General features: G+C 42.4%; 1 protein-coding gene across 1 annotated transcript; it reads right to left on the bottom strand.

Moving 5' to 3' along the window:
* Window positions 1–802: 802 nt before the first annotated feature.
* On the bottom strand, window positions 803–15,197 carry LOC137890533 (CD2-associated protein-like). The gene is made up of 4 exons (XM_068734646.1): window positions 15,031–15,197; window positions 14,414–14,571; window positions 2,150–2,327; window positions 803–946 (listed from the first exon to the last, which is right to left on the bottom strand). Exons 2-4 carry the CDS (start codon window positions 14,465–14,467, stop codon window positions 807–809), a joined length of 372 nt encoding a protein of 123 aa, XP_068590747.1. The 5' UTR covers window positions 14,468–14,571; window positions 15,031–15,197; the 3' UTR covers window positions 803–806.
* Between the last annotated feature and the right edge of the window lie 472 nt (window positions 15,198–15,669).

Below are 15,669 nucleotides of genomic sequence, written 5' to 3' on the forward strand. Positions count from 1 at the left end.
CATATATACGTGTCGACCGTGTTTCACATTTAGGAGTTCAATTCTGGATGATTATGTCGGCATTTTCCAAGCGGGACCACGCTACGCCAACGAGAGAGAGAAGCCGGAGCAGCCGGTCTAGCCATGGATGCTAACATTAGCTAGCACACTACAGTTGACCGATATTAAAAGCTCCAGTTCTTCGTGTTGTTCACGTCTCCCCAACTGTTTCTAATCAAGACCTTCTACCTTTTGGGAGGGGGGGGGGGGGGGGGGGGGGTTCTCACTGCAAAGCATCACTACGAGTCGTAGCGCCACATCGGTTCCACTGGTGCCGTGAACGCTACACATGCGGTGCCATAGATATATGATATATGATCAACACGGAGATGATAACGTTTTCATTAAGAAAAAAATTTAACAATGCAAAACAAATAATACATTTAGAAAAAAACCTGAAATGTGCATTTGTTGCAATAAGTAGTATACATTGACATGTTAAAGACCAACTTGTTCATTGTAAAACACACATATTATGCGTTTAATGTTCATTGCCACTGCGCACACATCTGACTCCTTATGAGAACTTCTCTCTGTCTCTTACCTGTTCTGACTTGCCAGCACCACAAATAACCGGTTAACAGTTATTTGTATTTGTTGTAATATTACACAAAAAGCAACTCAAATTACAGACCAAAAGCTGAGCCCCGCCGTCTTGTTTATCCTAAACACCAAAGAACTGGTCAGCCGTTACAAAGGGCCCATGTGGATGATCCAGGAAACGACTTTCCCACCTGCTTTACTCAGCCGCTCATGACAGAGCTTCATTAAAAGTCCATCGCGTCGATGCACGCATTTAAAAGTACCTCTTCGATGACGTCTACGACGTCTCCGATTTTCAGCTCCAGCTCGTCCTCGTTCTGCGGCTGATAGTCAAACAGGACCTTGCACTGTCTCCTCTTGGGCTCTGTGGAGGGCGGGTCAGAAGACAAAAAAACAAACAAAAAAAAAAAAACACCAGTTAGTCACCCGACCTGTTGTGCGCTCGTGCCAGTCTGTGTTTTGTCAAATGTGGAGAAGAGCTTGGGCGCGTGCGTGCGTGGGCCTCGGGCATGTCTCCGTCTCCTCTAGAATATGAAAAGGGGAGGGAGGTGAGGTTGGCGTGAGAGCTCGGATGGGTGAGACAGCAAGCGAGTGTGTAAATCCAGGGAGTGGGAGGCGGCAGACACACACCCTGCTGAACAAGCAGCGCTGCACACGGGGGAAACGGAGCGAGCGAAGAAGGAACGGCGCTGACGTGAACGTGAAGGGACACCATCCGTCTGAGCTGATGAGACAACGCAGTCCAGAGCTTCAAGTCCAGACTGAGGACGGCTGGCACAAAGCTGGTCCCCACATTTACAGGACAACTTTCTTGATTTACATTCCCTGATCGACTGCCATGTGGTAAGAATACAAGTAGAGGCGCAACGAGAGCAGTGCAGATGCAGAAGATAGCGTGGGGACTTGTTCTTCGCTCCTCTGAGCCTGAGAAACAGGAAGTGTAACCGGCTTACAGTCTGGCTAGGCTCAACAATAAGACATAAGGAAACGTTCGGCACTACTTTATCTTCAATGTAATCAAGAAGCAACATTTCTTGTGCGTATTCACATCACGTCCCGTGTTTCTTGACAGCAGTTTGCAGAGTAAAGAGCCGACGGTGCAGAGGGACAGCCGTCAGAGGGTCAAGAAGAACTGAAATAACGAAAATACATTGGAGGAAGGAAAACGTACACTGTACAGGGATTTGTATTAAAACACATAAATAGGAAGTGTACAATTTCATGCTTTCACTGGCAGTATTAATACTGCACATATGTAAACAAAAAATACAAGTTCAAATACATTCACAGCTGAACAACTAGCTAAGCGATTAGCTTTCAATAACTTTATTTATATAGCACCTTTCCAAAACAAAAGGAAGAGAGAGGAGGTTTGAGACGAGGACTCACTGCTTCTAAAGTAGCGATAGCAGAACCGTTAACTCTGGACCTTATCAATACTCCGGGTTTTTACTCATTTAGAACCGGTTCACAGTTTTCGGGGGGGGGGGGGGGGGGGGGGGGCGCTTCCCTAACGCCGACTATCCACATGCATCCTTCCGACCACAGAAGAAGCAGAGCGTCTTACTCTTGGAAGCGGCTGGCGGCTGAGGCAGGAAGCCGCCGGTCGGGATGCCGATGGTGCTCATCCTCTGGACCAGGTGGGCCACGTTCCCCGCGCTCTTCTCTCTCCTCTGAGGCTGAGACGCCTCCTCTTTAGGCTCGCTCTTGGTTTCCTTGACCTCTTTGGATTCCTTCTTCACTTCCTACAAAAAAACAAAAAAAAAACACTATGTCATGAAATATTCTGCATCTGTGGCTTCCATTCCTAATTCTTATTCCAAAACAATAAGAAACAACAGGATTGGTTCTTAAGTTTCTCACCAAAAACGTCCTTTTCATTTGAACACATCATGCTAATGTGATAATTACCCTACCTTATACACTATGATTACTGAATAATGTACAATATTGAACGATGACATTCTTTCCATATTCATAAAAGACATTTTGAATGATTTCTTAGAAAACAGGTGATGTATTACATCTAAACAAAAAGTAAATGTTAAAATTGTAATGAAGAAAATTGATTTTTTTTGCATTAACCAAAATATAGGTGAATGTTAAAACAACGTGGGAGACAATACAAGATAAAGTAATCTCCTCAGAGAGGAACACCGTGATAACTTTTGTTCGGTGGCAGACAGAAGTTTTATCGTTCTCCTTTCCTGGGCGCAGGCCATAGACCTCACTTTATAACCCACAGATGAACCCGTCAGGGAGGCAAGGATACGCACACAGCAAAAAATAAGCCCAGCAGATCCTATTGTTCCTCTTGGGACTGCAGCCAGAACAGTGTGGTCACCCAGACCACTTCCGGATGTGGTCTGCGAAACGTTCCGCTCCGCCGCAAAACACAATGCACCTCCTCCGTTCCACATCCAGGAGCCAGCAAAAGTGTTGTCACGTAACGCGAGGAGGGGAAGCGAGATGTGGCGTTCTGCCGGGCTAAAGAGCCACCAAATAACCCGCAACTATGGCAACGTGTGGCAGTGCAGCGTTGAACTGGTCACAGCCCATTGGCGCTAAGCGTAGCGTCACGCAGCCAGCTGCTCTCCCAGCCGGGGGAACTCCCTGAGACAAAAAGGTACAAAGTCCAAAGTCGCATACATACAAAGCATTGTGGGTAAGCCGGTCCACAAAATGAATGTGTAGGACGAGTCTTATGCATTTATCACTCGCCAAGTCATTGAGAACTGGGAGATGTAGACCGCCGTCCTATAGACACGCAACACTGCAGCTTTTTATTGTTTTTTTTCAAGTATAATAATTAAATGCGAGTCCTCAAATACGGAAATATCTTAAAATGCCCATCATTACCAAATACACAACCATATCTGCAGGTAACCTAAAAGTCTGAAATGATCCTAACCTGCATGGGGAATGCTTTTGCAGCAGCTTATTACTGCACTGGAACTTTATTTGTGGTGCACGATTTATTTGTACTTACTATATTTGTCTGATTGTATTCTATTTGAATAGCTTTGTTTCTTATTTTAGTTTAAATGTCATTCTAATGCATGTCTTTGCCTCATGTGCGGCACTTTGAATTGTTTGAAAGGTGCTTCTTTCAGAGCATCATTCATTTGCCAACACAAAAATAAAACACAATAAACAATGTTAGACATCGTCGTTATTGTGAATTATTTTAACCGCGTAGTGAAAGTCTGATATTGTGAGAGGCCTGGTATTGTGTAGTATTATTAGCATTATGTACGCAAAAATATTATTTCAACTGTCAAATTCCAAAAAGTGCTATTAGTCTTTCAGTGCATTTATTAAGGGTAATGGATTACTGAACGTTTTGTGAAGTTCATAAAGAATAATGGACGCAGACATCAGACAGCATCAGTCCTTCCTCTAGCAGAGTGAAGCGGCAGCAATCCAGCAGCTTTTTATTTCGCACATGTAGAAAATGTATTTCTTTCTACCGGCCAGAGCAGCGGGTAGCCTCCGCAATTTACTCACCAAAGACTTCATCGACTCTCATTCAGCGACTGAACAGTGCTCATTCTGGGTGCTGTAGAAATAAACTTGCCTGTAAACAAACAGTTCATAAAGAAGTCTGCTCAGCAGACGGCGTTCACAGCCAAGTTCAAATGGCAACAACCCTGCATCTTTAAGTGTGCCTTCGACTAAAACCAGCAACCCAAACTGTAGTTAGACTCTCAACAAGTTCAAAAAGGAAGACAAATTAGAAACTATTCTTTCCGGCTCTATGTATATGTTCTTTATGAATTTGGAAGTCCCGTCCTCCTGTCAGAGGAGCAACTTTTGGGTGGGATCGCAATTTTAACCCTCTGAACCCAGTTTCGGGACGTTCCTGCGCCTTGATTTCCACTGTAGGGCTGCAACAACGAATCGATAAAATGGATCAAATTTGATAATTAAAAGCGTTGGCAACGAATTTCATTATCGATTCATTGTGTCGCGCAACTATTACGTCACTCAATGAGTCGCGGAGATGTTTGAGTATAAAAAAAAAAAAGTTGAGTTGAGCGCAGAGCAGAGCAAAAAAAGAAATAAAAAAAGAGTGGAGCAGAGCAGAGGTAGAGGAAAGACCATCGGAGAGACCCGTAACGTTGTTCTGAAACACATGGCGGAGGCAGAGAAATCAGTACGACCCAAGTCACCCAAGGTGTGGGAGCATTTCACACTAAATAAAATAAAGTGTGTTAATTGCAAGATATGGAAAAGCGACATGGCATGGGAGCACCACGGTGAAGATTCAGCACCTAAAACGTAAACATGTTGGAGTCCTTGATGAGGAGGAAGAGTTCAACAGCAGGATAAGTCACTACAGAATCCTACTGTTGTTCCGTTTTAAAGTGAGGAACGTAACGTCCCTCCAGTAGCTCTCCTGGTGCTGCTGTTTACTCGTTATCCAGCTTGACAAGCATGGCAAGTTAGCGTTAGCTCGTTAATAACAGTAGTAAAGCAGAGGTGGTATAGTTTGCAAGACTAAAGACACGTTTTTATTCACTCGCCTTTTCCCCGCCGATTCATCGATTAATCAGAAAAATAATCAACAGACTAATCGATTATTAAAATAATCGTTAGTTGCAGCCCTATTTCACTGCAATATAGAAGCAGCACAATTCTGGCAAAATGAAGGCTCTACATGTCATATATATTGAGCTATTCATATTTGTACAACCTCTACTTACAACCTCTCCTGTCCTCTGCTTTCTGCTCCGTGTTCAGTCAAAGTGTCACAGAATTGTTGTCACGTGACTGTTGGTCTCAGATGAATCAATCATGGCTTCATAGTTACGCTGAGGAGCTCACAATTTAATGTTTTTTTATTAACCTGTTACCACTCCAGAAAAATGTGCCTAAAACGCCTATCCAAGGCATACCCAAAGTAAACTGAAAGCTGTTCTTGAACCATTTGGAGTACATGCAGCGTTTTGGTCTCTTTTGAAAGGTAACACTCTGAAGTTTTTTCTAGAATCACTGTAAGTGCTACTGGCATTGAGTAATAGAAGTTTGAACACACGGAAGTAGAAGGTTTTTATTTCCGCCTGAATATTTCTATGCAAACGGATGCCTGCAGATGACTATAGCTGGGACTTATTAGCTGGAAAACACAATGGGGCCACAGCATGAAGCCTTACCTAGTAAAAGTTACCACAGAAAATGAATATTTTACACATGTTTTTGTAAGGGCATGTCTAGGCGTTTTCCAAAAAAAGGACGTTTGGGGACCCATGGTAGCCATAGTAACACACCTAGACTGTGTAAAAATGTGTATTCATAATTCAATCTACAGCTTATTTATGTCTAAATACAGTTATCTATAAATTATTTCACCATTATTTAATTAACTAACTTCTCCAAAGATTTAAAAAAAACACACTTTGCATTTATCACACAGGGACCTGACTCGCGGTTTCACGTTCCTCTCTTTAAATCTAACCCCTGAATCTGCATATCATTATTTTAGAAATTTCATTGGCTATCAGTCATCAGAACGATCGGTTGCAATTGGCTCGAGCTTTACACGTATTTCTGGACGTAATGTGTTTTAGACTAAATATTTTACTGGATTGGATCATCTGGATCTTTGGCAATGTAACAAGACCGTTTGTGTTGGAATATTCGAGGGGTGGATTTTTATGAAGCTTCATCGGTGAGTTGCCTCGGTTTTGTAAATGTTTGTTTGTTGTTGGTCTGACAGAGGCATTGATTGTACCTGCTGTTGTGATTGTATCTTGAAATGGTTTGCATAAATCAAATCACAAGAATCTTAGCTTTCTAAAGATATGTCACATCATTGCCTACCTATACATAGTTGTGTACATAACACAGATGAGTGGTAACAGGTTTAAAGCAAAAGGTTTACTTGTGGCAAGATTTTAAATGAGATGTTTTTTGATGAAATATCACTATTTTAAGCATAGATTCTTTTTTTTCGGTAGGGAAAAAAACGTCGGAAAGATGATACCCTGATGATAATGACGGTCCTTACAGCTTCCGGCTATAATAAAAGGTGTAGTTTTAGCGATTGTTTGAAAAAAAAACATGCTTTTCCATCCCGCCGGCGTGTTTTGGGGTTCAGAGGGTAAAAGGGCCGAGGCGTACGACGGAGCTTTTTCCTGCCAATGGCTCCAAGGCCCACAAACAGGCCCAACAAGTCAGTATTTCCGAAACTGAAAAGAAAACTTGCTGTGTAAAGAAATTGATCATGGTTATCACTCAAACACACCGACACGGAGGGACTGGTCTGGTGCTCCGCAGTTTTCAGTCATTTAAAAAATAAGAAACGTCCCACTGGGAGCTCAGAGGAACAGCAACTAAATGCGTTGTGTTGTATGTATGTTTAGCTGGAGGATGAACCAGTTAACACACTGACTTTGCTCTTCCACTGGAGAGGAAGTCCAGCTGTGTGTGTGTGTGTGTGTGTGTGTGTGTGTGTGTGTGTGTGTGTGTGTGTGTGTGTGTGTGAAAGCAACAGAATAGAACGCTGCAGGAATGCGTCCTAAAACCTGGAAATGAGTCAGCAATTTTTTTTGCACTTCTGGTTCCCTCGTCTCTAAACTAAAAACCCATTAAAAATAAAACTTTGACTTTATGTCTGAAATAAGGTCTGTGCTTAAGAGAGTGCAATGTTTCCCCTACCATTATATTAGGGGGGCGCACCGAATCACAACAGAAGTCATTTAAGGTTCCCTTTCCTATAGAACGGGTCTACACCTTGTTCTTTTATTAAACAAACTAAATAGCCTCATGTTATTTATCTGATTTACAGACGCCATGTCATTTCTGTCTCTACATGGTCGCGGGTTTACAATTCTCCTCTGCTCTCTGTATCGCCCCGATGCGCTCGCACACGCACACACGCACACACACACACACACACACACACACACACACACACACACACACACACACAGGTGAGCACACTCCCACCAGCGGACGGAGAGCGTGCGTCGGGAAATATGTCGCGTCAACCAGACTGATCTTGGTAAGTAAATAAATACATACATACATGCAAACATGGAGGCTCTGGAAATGTCCCCCCCCCCCAAAAGAAAGCTGTAAACCTAGGGGAAACACTGCAGTAGGTACCCCTCTCTGGAACTTTCAAGCTTTTATGAGTCTTAATAAAAGGTGGTTGCTAACAAGAGGCTAAATAACTAGTCCCCCTTGTAGTGTGGTTAGTTTATAGCCTAGCGTTAGCTTTTTACTCCATGCGATTGCATTCACCCTTCAAAATAAAAAAGTGCTGTTCATTTGTGAACAACACATTTGTTCATCTTGCTGAACAAAAAGGTTGGTTTGCCACAGAGCTGATTTCCTGCAACAATCCAAAACCCAATGGTAAAAAATCCCATTGGAACCAACGTGATGCCCACTTCCTGATTGGCCTATTATAATGCTTCATCCCTGCAGCACTCTATAAGAGTACATCACAGTAAGACACCATCAATTACAGAGGTTTTTCTTACAGTAAAAACAGCTTCCACAGAGAGACGAGAATGTGAAGAGAGGAAAGCGTAACATGTGTGAGATGAGCGCTTCACATCGCTGCATATATCCACACACACACACACACACACACACACACACACACACACACACACACACACACGGGGGTGTTAATTAGATCGAACATTAAATACAGGCCTCATCTCCTCGTCCTGCACACTCATAAAACAAAAGGACCCTTTGCCTTCCGTGAGAAGTTTGACAGGTCTCATGGTTGAAGTGGCCAACACAAAAGGAATTACAAGAAACACTGGGCTCTTCACTGAGGAGGTGACGCCAACGGCTGCCAGTCTGTACCGAGTGTTCTAGGACTCGGACCGGAAGATCTCCAAGGGGAGACAAGTGCAATCACGTGACTATTATGACGGGCAAAACTCAGATGGAGGGCAGGAAGTAAAGAAGCTATATACGGCGTGAATTGGAAATGGAGGAAAGTGAATACATAAAAGGGTTGATTGAAGGCTTACTAGTTTGTGAGCGGTTTAGTCCACGACCTCAGAACCAGAGTAGCATTAAACGACTACCGTCTCGTTTTTGCCCGGGTAGCTAGCATCGCTAAAAACAAATCCCCCGGTTGATAGCTAACTAGCTTTCTCCCGCATGAAAACAATGAACAAAATGCTGACAAAAAACACGGTGATATCGCCTGAAACATAGCCAGACACCTCTGTGATATTATCACCCTGTGGTGTTTGTTCTGTAGCTAGTGTTTCACAGTTTTAGCTAGTTAGCTAGTTAGCTGCAGGGAGACTCTTGTAAGTCTTGTACGCCTTCATCTGGCGTTCCACGATGGTCTGTGTTTTTTCAGTTTTAGCTAGCTATGTAGTTAGCAAAATCACTCCGATCCTCCAGACTTTAGGCGGAGGTTTGTGATCTATGTCTGTCGCTGTTTCTCTGTGAGTTTTTTAAACTGCTACGTTTGTGTACAACTACTTCCATGTCAGCGCAACAGTTATTTATTATCATGAGCAGCGAATCGGCAATGATCCCTTTAACAGACCTGGACACAGTTTTTGAGTATCACTTTGAGATGCTGTAGACGTGAATTACTGCTGTCTGTATAATGAATGGCTGCACATCACTGGCATACATTATTTCATGCTCCCCCCGAAGACAAACGCACATTTTTATATTAAATTGAGAGCGAAATTACGAGTATAGATCTAAGATCTTTGTGCTCTTCACTGTTCTTGTACTTTACTTGAGTATTTCCATTTTATGTAACTTCTACTCCGCTACATCTTAGAGGTGAATGAGTACTTTTTACCTCAATATCTTTTTTTGACAATATTAGCTACTTTGCAGATTCAGATTCTTAATTAATACAAAATATAAATGTGTGTAAGTGGCCGTTCACATGTTCTGAATGAAAATGCATGGAAAACGCCAGCCGTGCTCCTTTCATCCAAGGAGCTTGGAAGGTTGCGCTCATGTCTAGATCACAGACTGTATATAACAAGTGGACGTAGTCATGGTGACCCAATGGTTTGTGGGCTGCCGTTTTGGAGCCTCGAGTTCGGCGATTTCACTGTCGCAATCTTTTATTACGGCCGTCGCCATGTTGTTTTTTTCACAACCAATGAACAGAAGTTACCATATTTGGAATGCGGAGGAGGGACGTAAAGACACCGTATACGTCTCTGGTAGCAGCAGCGACCTGTCAATCACAGTAAGCCCGCCCCTAAAGCATACCCTGCTTTATGGTCTGTTTGACTCTAAATGGACCATAATTTACTAAATGAACATCTTGCTGCATTGAAGAAGACTTGAAACTATAGATTGAGACCATAAACTCATGTTTACAATGTTTACTGAGGGAATAAATCAGGAGAGAAGTAGAGTAATTTTCTCATAGGCGTCTATACAACCAGAGGAGTCGCCCCCTGATGGACACTAGAGAGAATGCAGCTTTAAGACACCTCCACATCAGCTTCACTCAAGTCTTATATTCATAAAAAAAAGAAAAAGTTATCTGCGAGCTGTGAATGGCTGTTCCTCGTCACATGCCGTCGCTTCTACGCTGATCGTTTTGAAGGTGGAAAAAACCCTGACATGTGTGACATGCTCCCCTTATTAAGTAGTACATAATTGTTAAGTATATCATGTAGTTAGCTCCACACAGTCAGATCAAATCACCCAGAAACACTTGAACCAGCTGCTCGGACACACGGACCTGAACCCCTCATACGTGAATCACACAAACAGACACTTCTCTCTTCATGACAATCTTCCATCGATTACAGTCATTTCAAGGAACCAGGAACACATTCAAGTCAATGAGTTAGCACGATGAAGCGCTCCGTACCATCTCCTCCCCAGACGTGTTTCATGTCCCCCCCCGGCAGCTACGACGGCATTTAAAGAAGAAGCAGGAAGAGAGATGACAACGCTGTCGGGGGCAAAGTTCAGCCGGCCAGCAGGATCTTTAGAGGATTAACTATCCGAGTGACTGGGCCAGGCCGTTTAGCAGATTACCTATCTCACTACGACGGATTAGGACCATAAGGGGGGGGTCAAAGACAAAAAGGCAAGCGAGGTGAGAAGATAAGCTAACTGCTCTGTAGTGACTCATTTCACTTTGTATCGGCTGTGTAAGTACCTCGCCCAGAAAACACAGATTTCACAGCAGAGCGCTCAGGCGCATCAAGTGTACTACCGAGTCATAACAAGAGATGACTCAACTGATAGCGTGTCTCAGTCTACAGCTGCAGAGTCAACTGTGTGACAGACTCAGATTACAAATTGGACATTTCAATTTAAATATATTTAAATGGAATTTTCCTCAGCAGCTTTATAGCAATAGGATGTTTACTGCTGCTGCCGGTAGGCATCGAGAGGGGAATCTATCAACTGCGTACCTTCTCTCTCACTCACTCAGCTAATAACCCACAACCAACTCTCTTTAACCCGCTGAACACCAAAAAACACCGGCGAGATTGGAAAGCTTTTTTTCTTTAAAAAAAATAAATTAAATAAAATCACTAAAACTACAATGTTTATCACAGCCAGAAGCATTGAAAAAAGAAACGTCATTATCGTCAGATTTTCATCTTTCCGACGGTCCTTGAACACGTCACGAGCGCCGAAGCTTCCGTCAGAAAAAAGCAACCAAAACAAAGCTTAAAGTAGTGATATTTCATCAAAACCATCTTATTCTACATGTTTCATTTAAAATCTCGCCACAAGTAAACCTTTTGCTTTAACAAGATCCTGTAAAAAAACATTAAATTCTGAGATTCTATGCGCAACTAGGAAGCCATGATTGACTCGGCTGAGACCAACAGTCACGTGACAAAAACTGAACTTCAGGCTGCTGAGCACAGAGCTGAGAGGACAGGCTGTCAGTAGAAGTCGTAAAAATGTAAATAGTTCAATATATATAGCAAGTAGGGCATTCAGCATTTATATTTACAACATCAATAACACATTAAATTCTGAGATGCTATGCATTTTCAACGTGGAAAAATGTTGGATCCAGAGACTCCATTGTTTTCAAATTTTTGTAAAAGAAATTATCAAAGAAATTCAACTTGCCTTTTTTTTTCTTTTTCATGATTTTTGGCATTATAACGGTCTTAAACTGCACAAAAGACATCTGTGAGTCTTCTCTACTTCTAGCCATGGTGGTGCCGTTTCACAGAGGTGCTGCACTTATTACAGTGAAAATCAAGAACACAGAGTAGAATGTGACTGCTTGGGGTTCAGAGGGTTAACAGAGTGTCACACTGTTAGCTGTAACGTGTTACCCAGCATGCCGTTTGGCGGTGTAAATTCTTAAATGCACACTCATTAGTATGTGTCACAAATTGTTGTATGCCCTGGCGTTTACCCTGTTAAGAGCTGGGAGAGGCTCCGTCGCCACTGCACATTCAAGAACAGAAGAGAGCGATGAAGAAAGAGAAACCTGATGAACCTGAATGTCGAAAAAGAAATTATATATATATATATATATATATATATATATTATATGCACTTGTGACTGTAGAATAAGCCGCCATAAAAAAAAAAAAAAAAATACATATACATATATATATACATATATATATATATATATATATATATATATATATATATATATATATATATACATATACATATACATATACATATATATATATATATATATATATATATATATATATATATATACACACACACACACACATATATATACATATATACATATACATATACATATATATATATATATATATATATATATATATATATATACACACACACACACACACACACACACACACACACACACACACACACACACACACACATATATATTATATGCACTTGTGACTGTAGAATAACCCGCCATAAAAAAAAATACATATATATATATATATATATATATATATATATATATATACACTGTAAATAAAATGCACAAAAAAAAAAAAAGAAGTGATAACCCTTGAAACTGTCGGATACCAGCGCTGGTTGTGCCTATTTAAATTATTGATGAAACATGCAGCTATATGGATTAGCATCATCTCCGGTCAGCACCAGATGCTTCCACTAACCAAGAGCACAGACATCCACATTAATAATCACTTTCAGCACAGGTAGAGCAGGAACGTTTGCACACTAATGCTACTGCTGTTTGTGTTTCGGCCTGTTAGCCGCAGGCAGCTGGCGAGCTAACGCTAACTACCGTGCATTTAAGCACAGAGTGAATCGCTGTCCTCTGGACTCCAGTGGCTACGCCCTCATAACCAGAGATGACCGCTCATCAAAAGAACACAGGGTCTTCCATCAGTCCGTTCCTCTGGTAGAATTGTACGAGATTGCCACAAAAAGTCCCCTTGTTATGTTATGTTATGTTATGTTGAATTCCTGAGAAGAAAACTTGTTTTCTTTTTTAAGCAACAGCAAAAATATCAGTTAATACAAATCTCACATAACTCGTTTCTCCAGTCGTATGCTCACTACTTCACAAACCATAATATTTACTTCAGCATGAACACTCACGTTGTGCAAGCGTTTTAAACAGTAAGGTTTTAGTGATAAATTAAGTATTCCTTTAAAAAGGACTGTCGAGTCTCACCAGTTTTCATTTAAGTTACTTTTTGGCAAAAAAAAAATTACCTTTTTCTGCAGATTGTAATAACTTGATTCACACATTGGAAAAATTTGAATTAATTCACTATATTGTCCAGCTCTAATTTGAAGAGTAAAATGTTTGTTCCTCATTCAAAAATCCTCATCGCCAATAACAATCTGATTGTTTTTCTTCTAACCATGATGAATGGACGACAATAACGCAGCTCTGTGTTAATCGGAAACCAAATGCTCCTTACCCTGACAAGCAAAAAGCTTCCAGCAGGGACAGAGAGGACTCTCTATTCCAGCATCACACTGAGCCAACTCATGCTTTCAGTCCCGCGTTATCGGGACTTAATGGATCCATTAAGTGCTGCTTTTAAATAGTCCATCAAATGTGATATCAATAAAGGCTGGACTATAACCTCTTTTTACGGTCAATCAGCGCACGTCCTTCATCCAAGCACAACAACCATCGGTCAAACGGCCTGACAATTGTCAATTTGAAGGTATCTACAAATACACTAACTCTAGGCCCGCTTTCACACCTGTAGTTCAAAATGATACAGTGCTGCATTTTAGTTCTGGTTCCTGATCACAATGACTTCTCACAAACAAAACCAGGAGGAGTAAACATGAAGTTATAGAGACTGACGGCTAACTCGTTTGATTGGACAGTTTTAGAGATTATCATCCTGCATCATCAGGACCAACGTGGGGAAATCAGATTCCAGATGTTCATGCAGCACTTCAATGCTTCTGATGAGTACATTAATGAAGAAATAACTGCATTATTAGTACTATTAGAGGTGTCTAGCAAAGTCACGACTCAGGGCTTTTTTCTTTACTGTGGGATCGCTGTCTCACACTTTTTAATGGACTTGATGAAGTGACTAAGCACACAGAGTCGGATACAAGCACAGCACTGTCAACAGCTTTTGATGGAACGTCTCGGAAAAAATAGAGCTGTCCCCATACCGTGCGCCTTAACACCTGCTCATATGCTCTTTTTTGTTGTAATTTCCTGTAAAAAAGAAATGTCTACAGGATTCAACAAAGATCCAGATGTGCCTTTAAGAAAGCAGCTCCCACATCTCCAACACAGATGCGATAGCCCTCGCAGCTTCAATGAGATGATCTCTGATGGAAACACAGCATTCGCAACCTCAGAGGAGGTGCGAGGTCAGCTCTAGTGAAGACTCTATTGTGATCGACTCACAAAAAAGAGCCTTCCTCTTCCTCTCACCTTAACAAAGTTGTCGGGGAAGAGGCCCCTTTTCCCGTTGAGGTCCCCCTCCATCCAGCCGTCCTCCTCTATGTACCGCACGTTCTTGATGACGTCGCCCGGCCGTAGGGTCAGCTCGTCCTCGTGGAGCGCCTCGTAATCGTACTCCACCACGACCTCTGCTCGGGACAGGGTGAGGGTGGGGAAATAGATGGGGGGGGGGGGATGGTGGAAGAAAGAGAGGAAGCCGGCACGGAGGGAGGGGGGGAGCAGGAAGAGCATAAGGGTAAGAGTGACATGAAAAGGAAATTTTGGGAAAGAGAGGGTTTGAGGGGGCGAGAAGAGAAAGAAGAGAAACAATAAGACACAGTTATTAACTATAATATCAAAGTGACATCTTAACTCGTATTAATTCCAGAGCGATAAAACATAATAGTGGCAACCACTTTTGTAATTCTGGTTTGTATAGAAACCTCCAGGGCAGTTCAGTAATTAAAATAGCCTGCAATAGTTACAATATTAAACATTTGTCTGAATTGTCATAATTAGCATACATAATTAGGTTCTTGAGCTGTGGCCAAAAACATGTTTAGTGAAGTCACAGTGACCGTTGACCACCCAATTATATTCCGTTTTACCTCGAGTGAAAAAAAATATCCGGACGAACGTGAGGTCACAGTGACCACCAGATTCTGATTAGTTCATCCTCGAGTCCGGCGGAGGTCTTTGTAATCCATGCAAACAGCTACTCGAGTATCCGTGAACACACTGCGCGTGATATTCCGACCTGCTCGAATACGTTTGCGATCACACAAACAGCGAGTGAAAGAGGGAGGCGGGGGACTTTCTGGCCGGCCTCCCGACTGCTTCCAGAGCAGCAGGTTGAGCAGCCTCTAAAAATAACAGCAGGGCTGCAGAGGACTAACTGGTAGTCAGGTATTTCACCTTGCGGTATGGCCCTTTAAAAACACATGACTCACGGCGGAGACGCTCCACTGGCACAGCCGATTTCACACAGAGCACAGCCAAAACAAATACGAGAAGGGTGCACGCGCACACACACACACACACACACACACACGCACAAAATGGCACACCTGGGCAGAGTCATTCCGCACCACAGCTACATTGGTCCAGCAGCACAAGATTAACTGCTGTTGAACTTGGCCGTTCCTCCGTCGGCTCTCCCCTCTGACTTCACCGACGTTGGCCTCTACGCTACAGCAGCCCGGGCTGACATCCAATGGGGAAATAGGCCCCGACCAATGATCTCAGAG

The sequence above is a fragment of the Cebidichthys violaceus genome, unplaced genomic scaffold (genome assembly GCF_023349555.1).
Source record: "Cebidichthys violaceus isolate CVI_PGR_0920_01 unplaced genomic scaffold, fCebVio1.0.p SCAF_659, whole genome shotgun sequence".
Classification (NCBI taxonomy): domain Eukaryota; kingdom Metazoa; phylum Chordata; class Actinopteri; order Perciformes; family Stichaeidae; genus Cebidichthys; species Cebidichthys violaceus.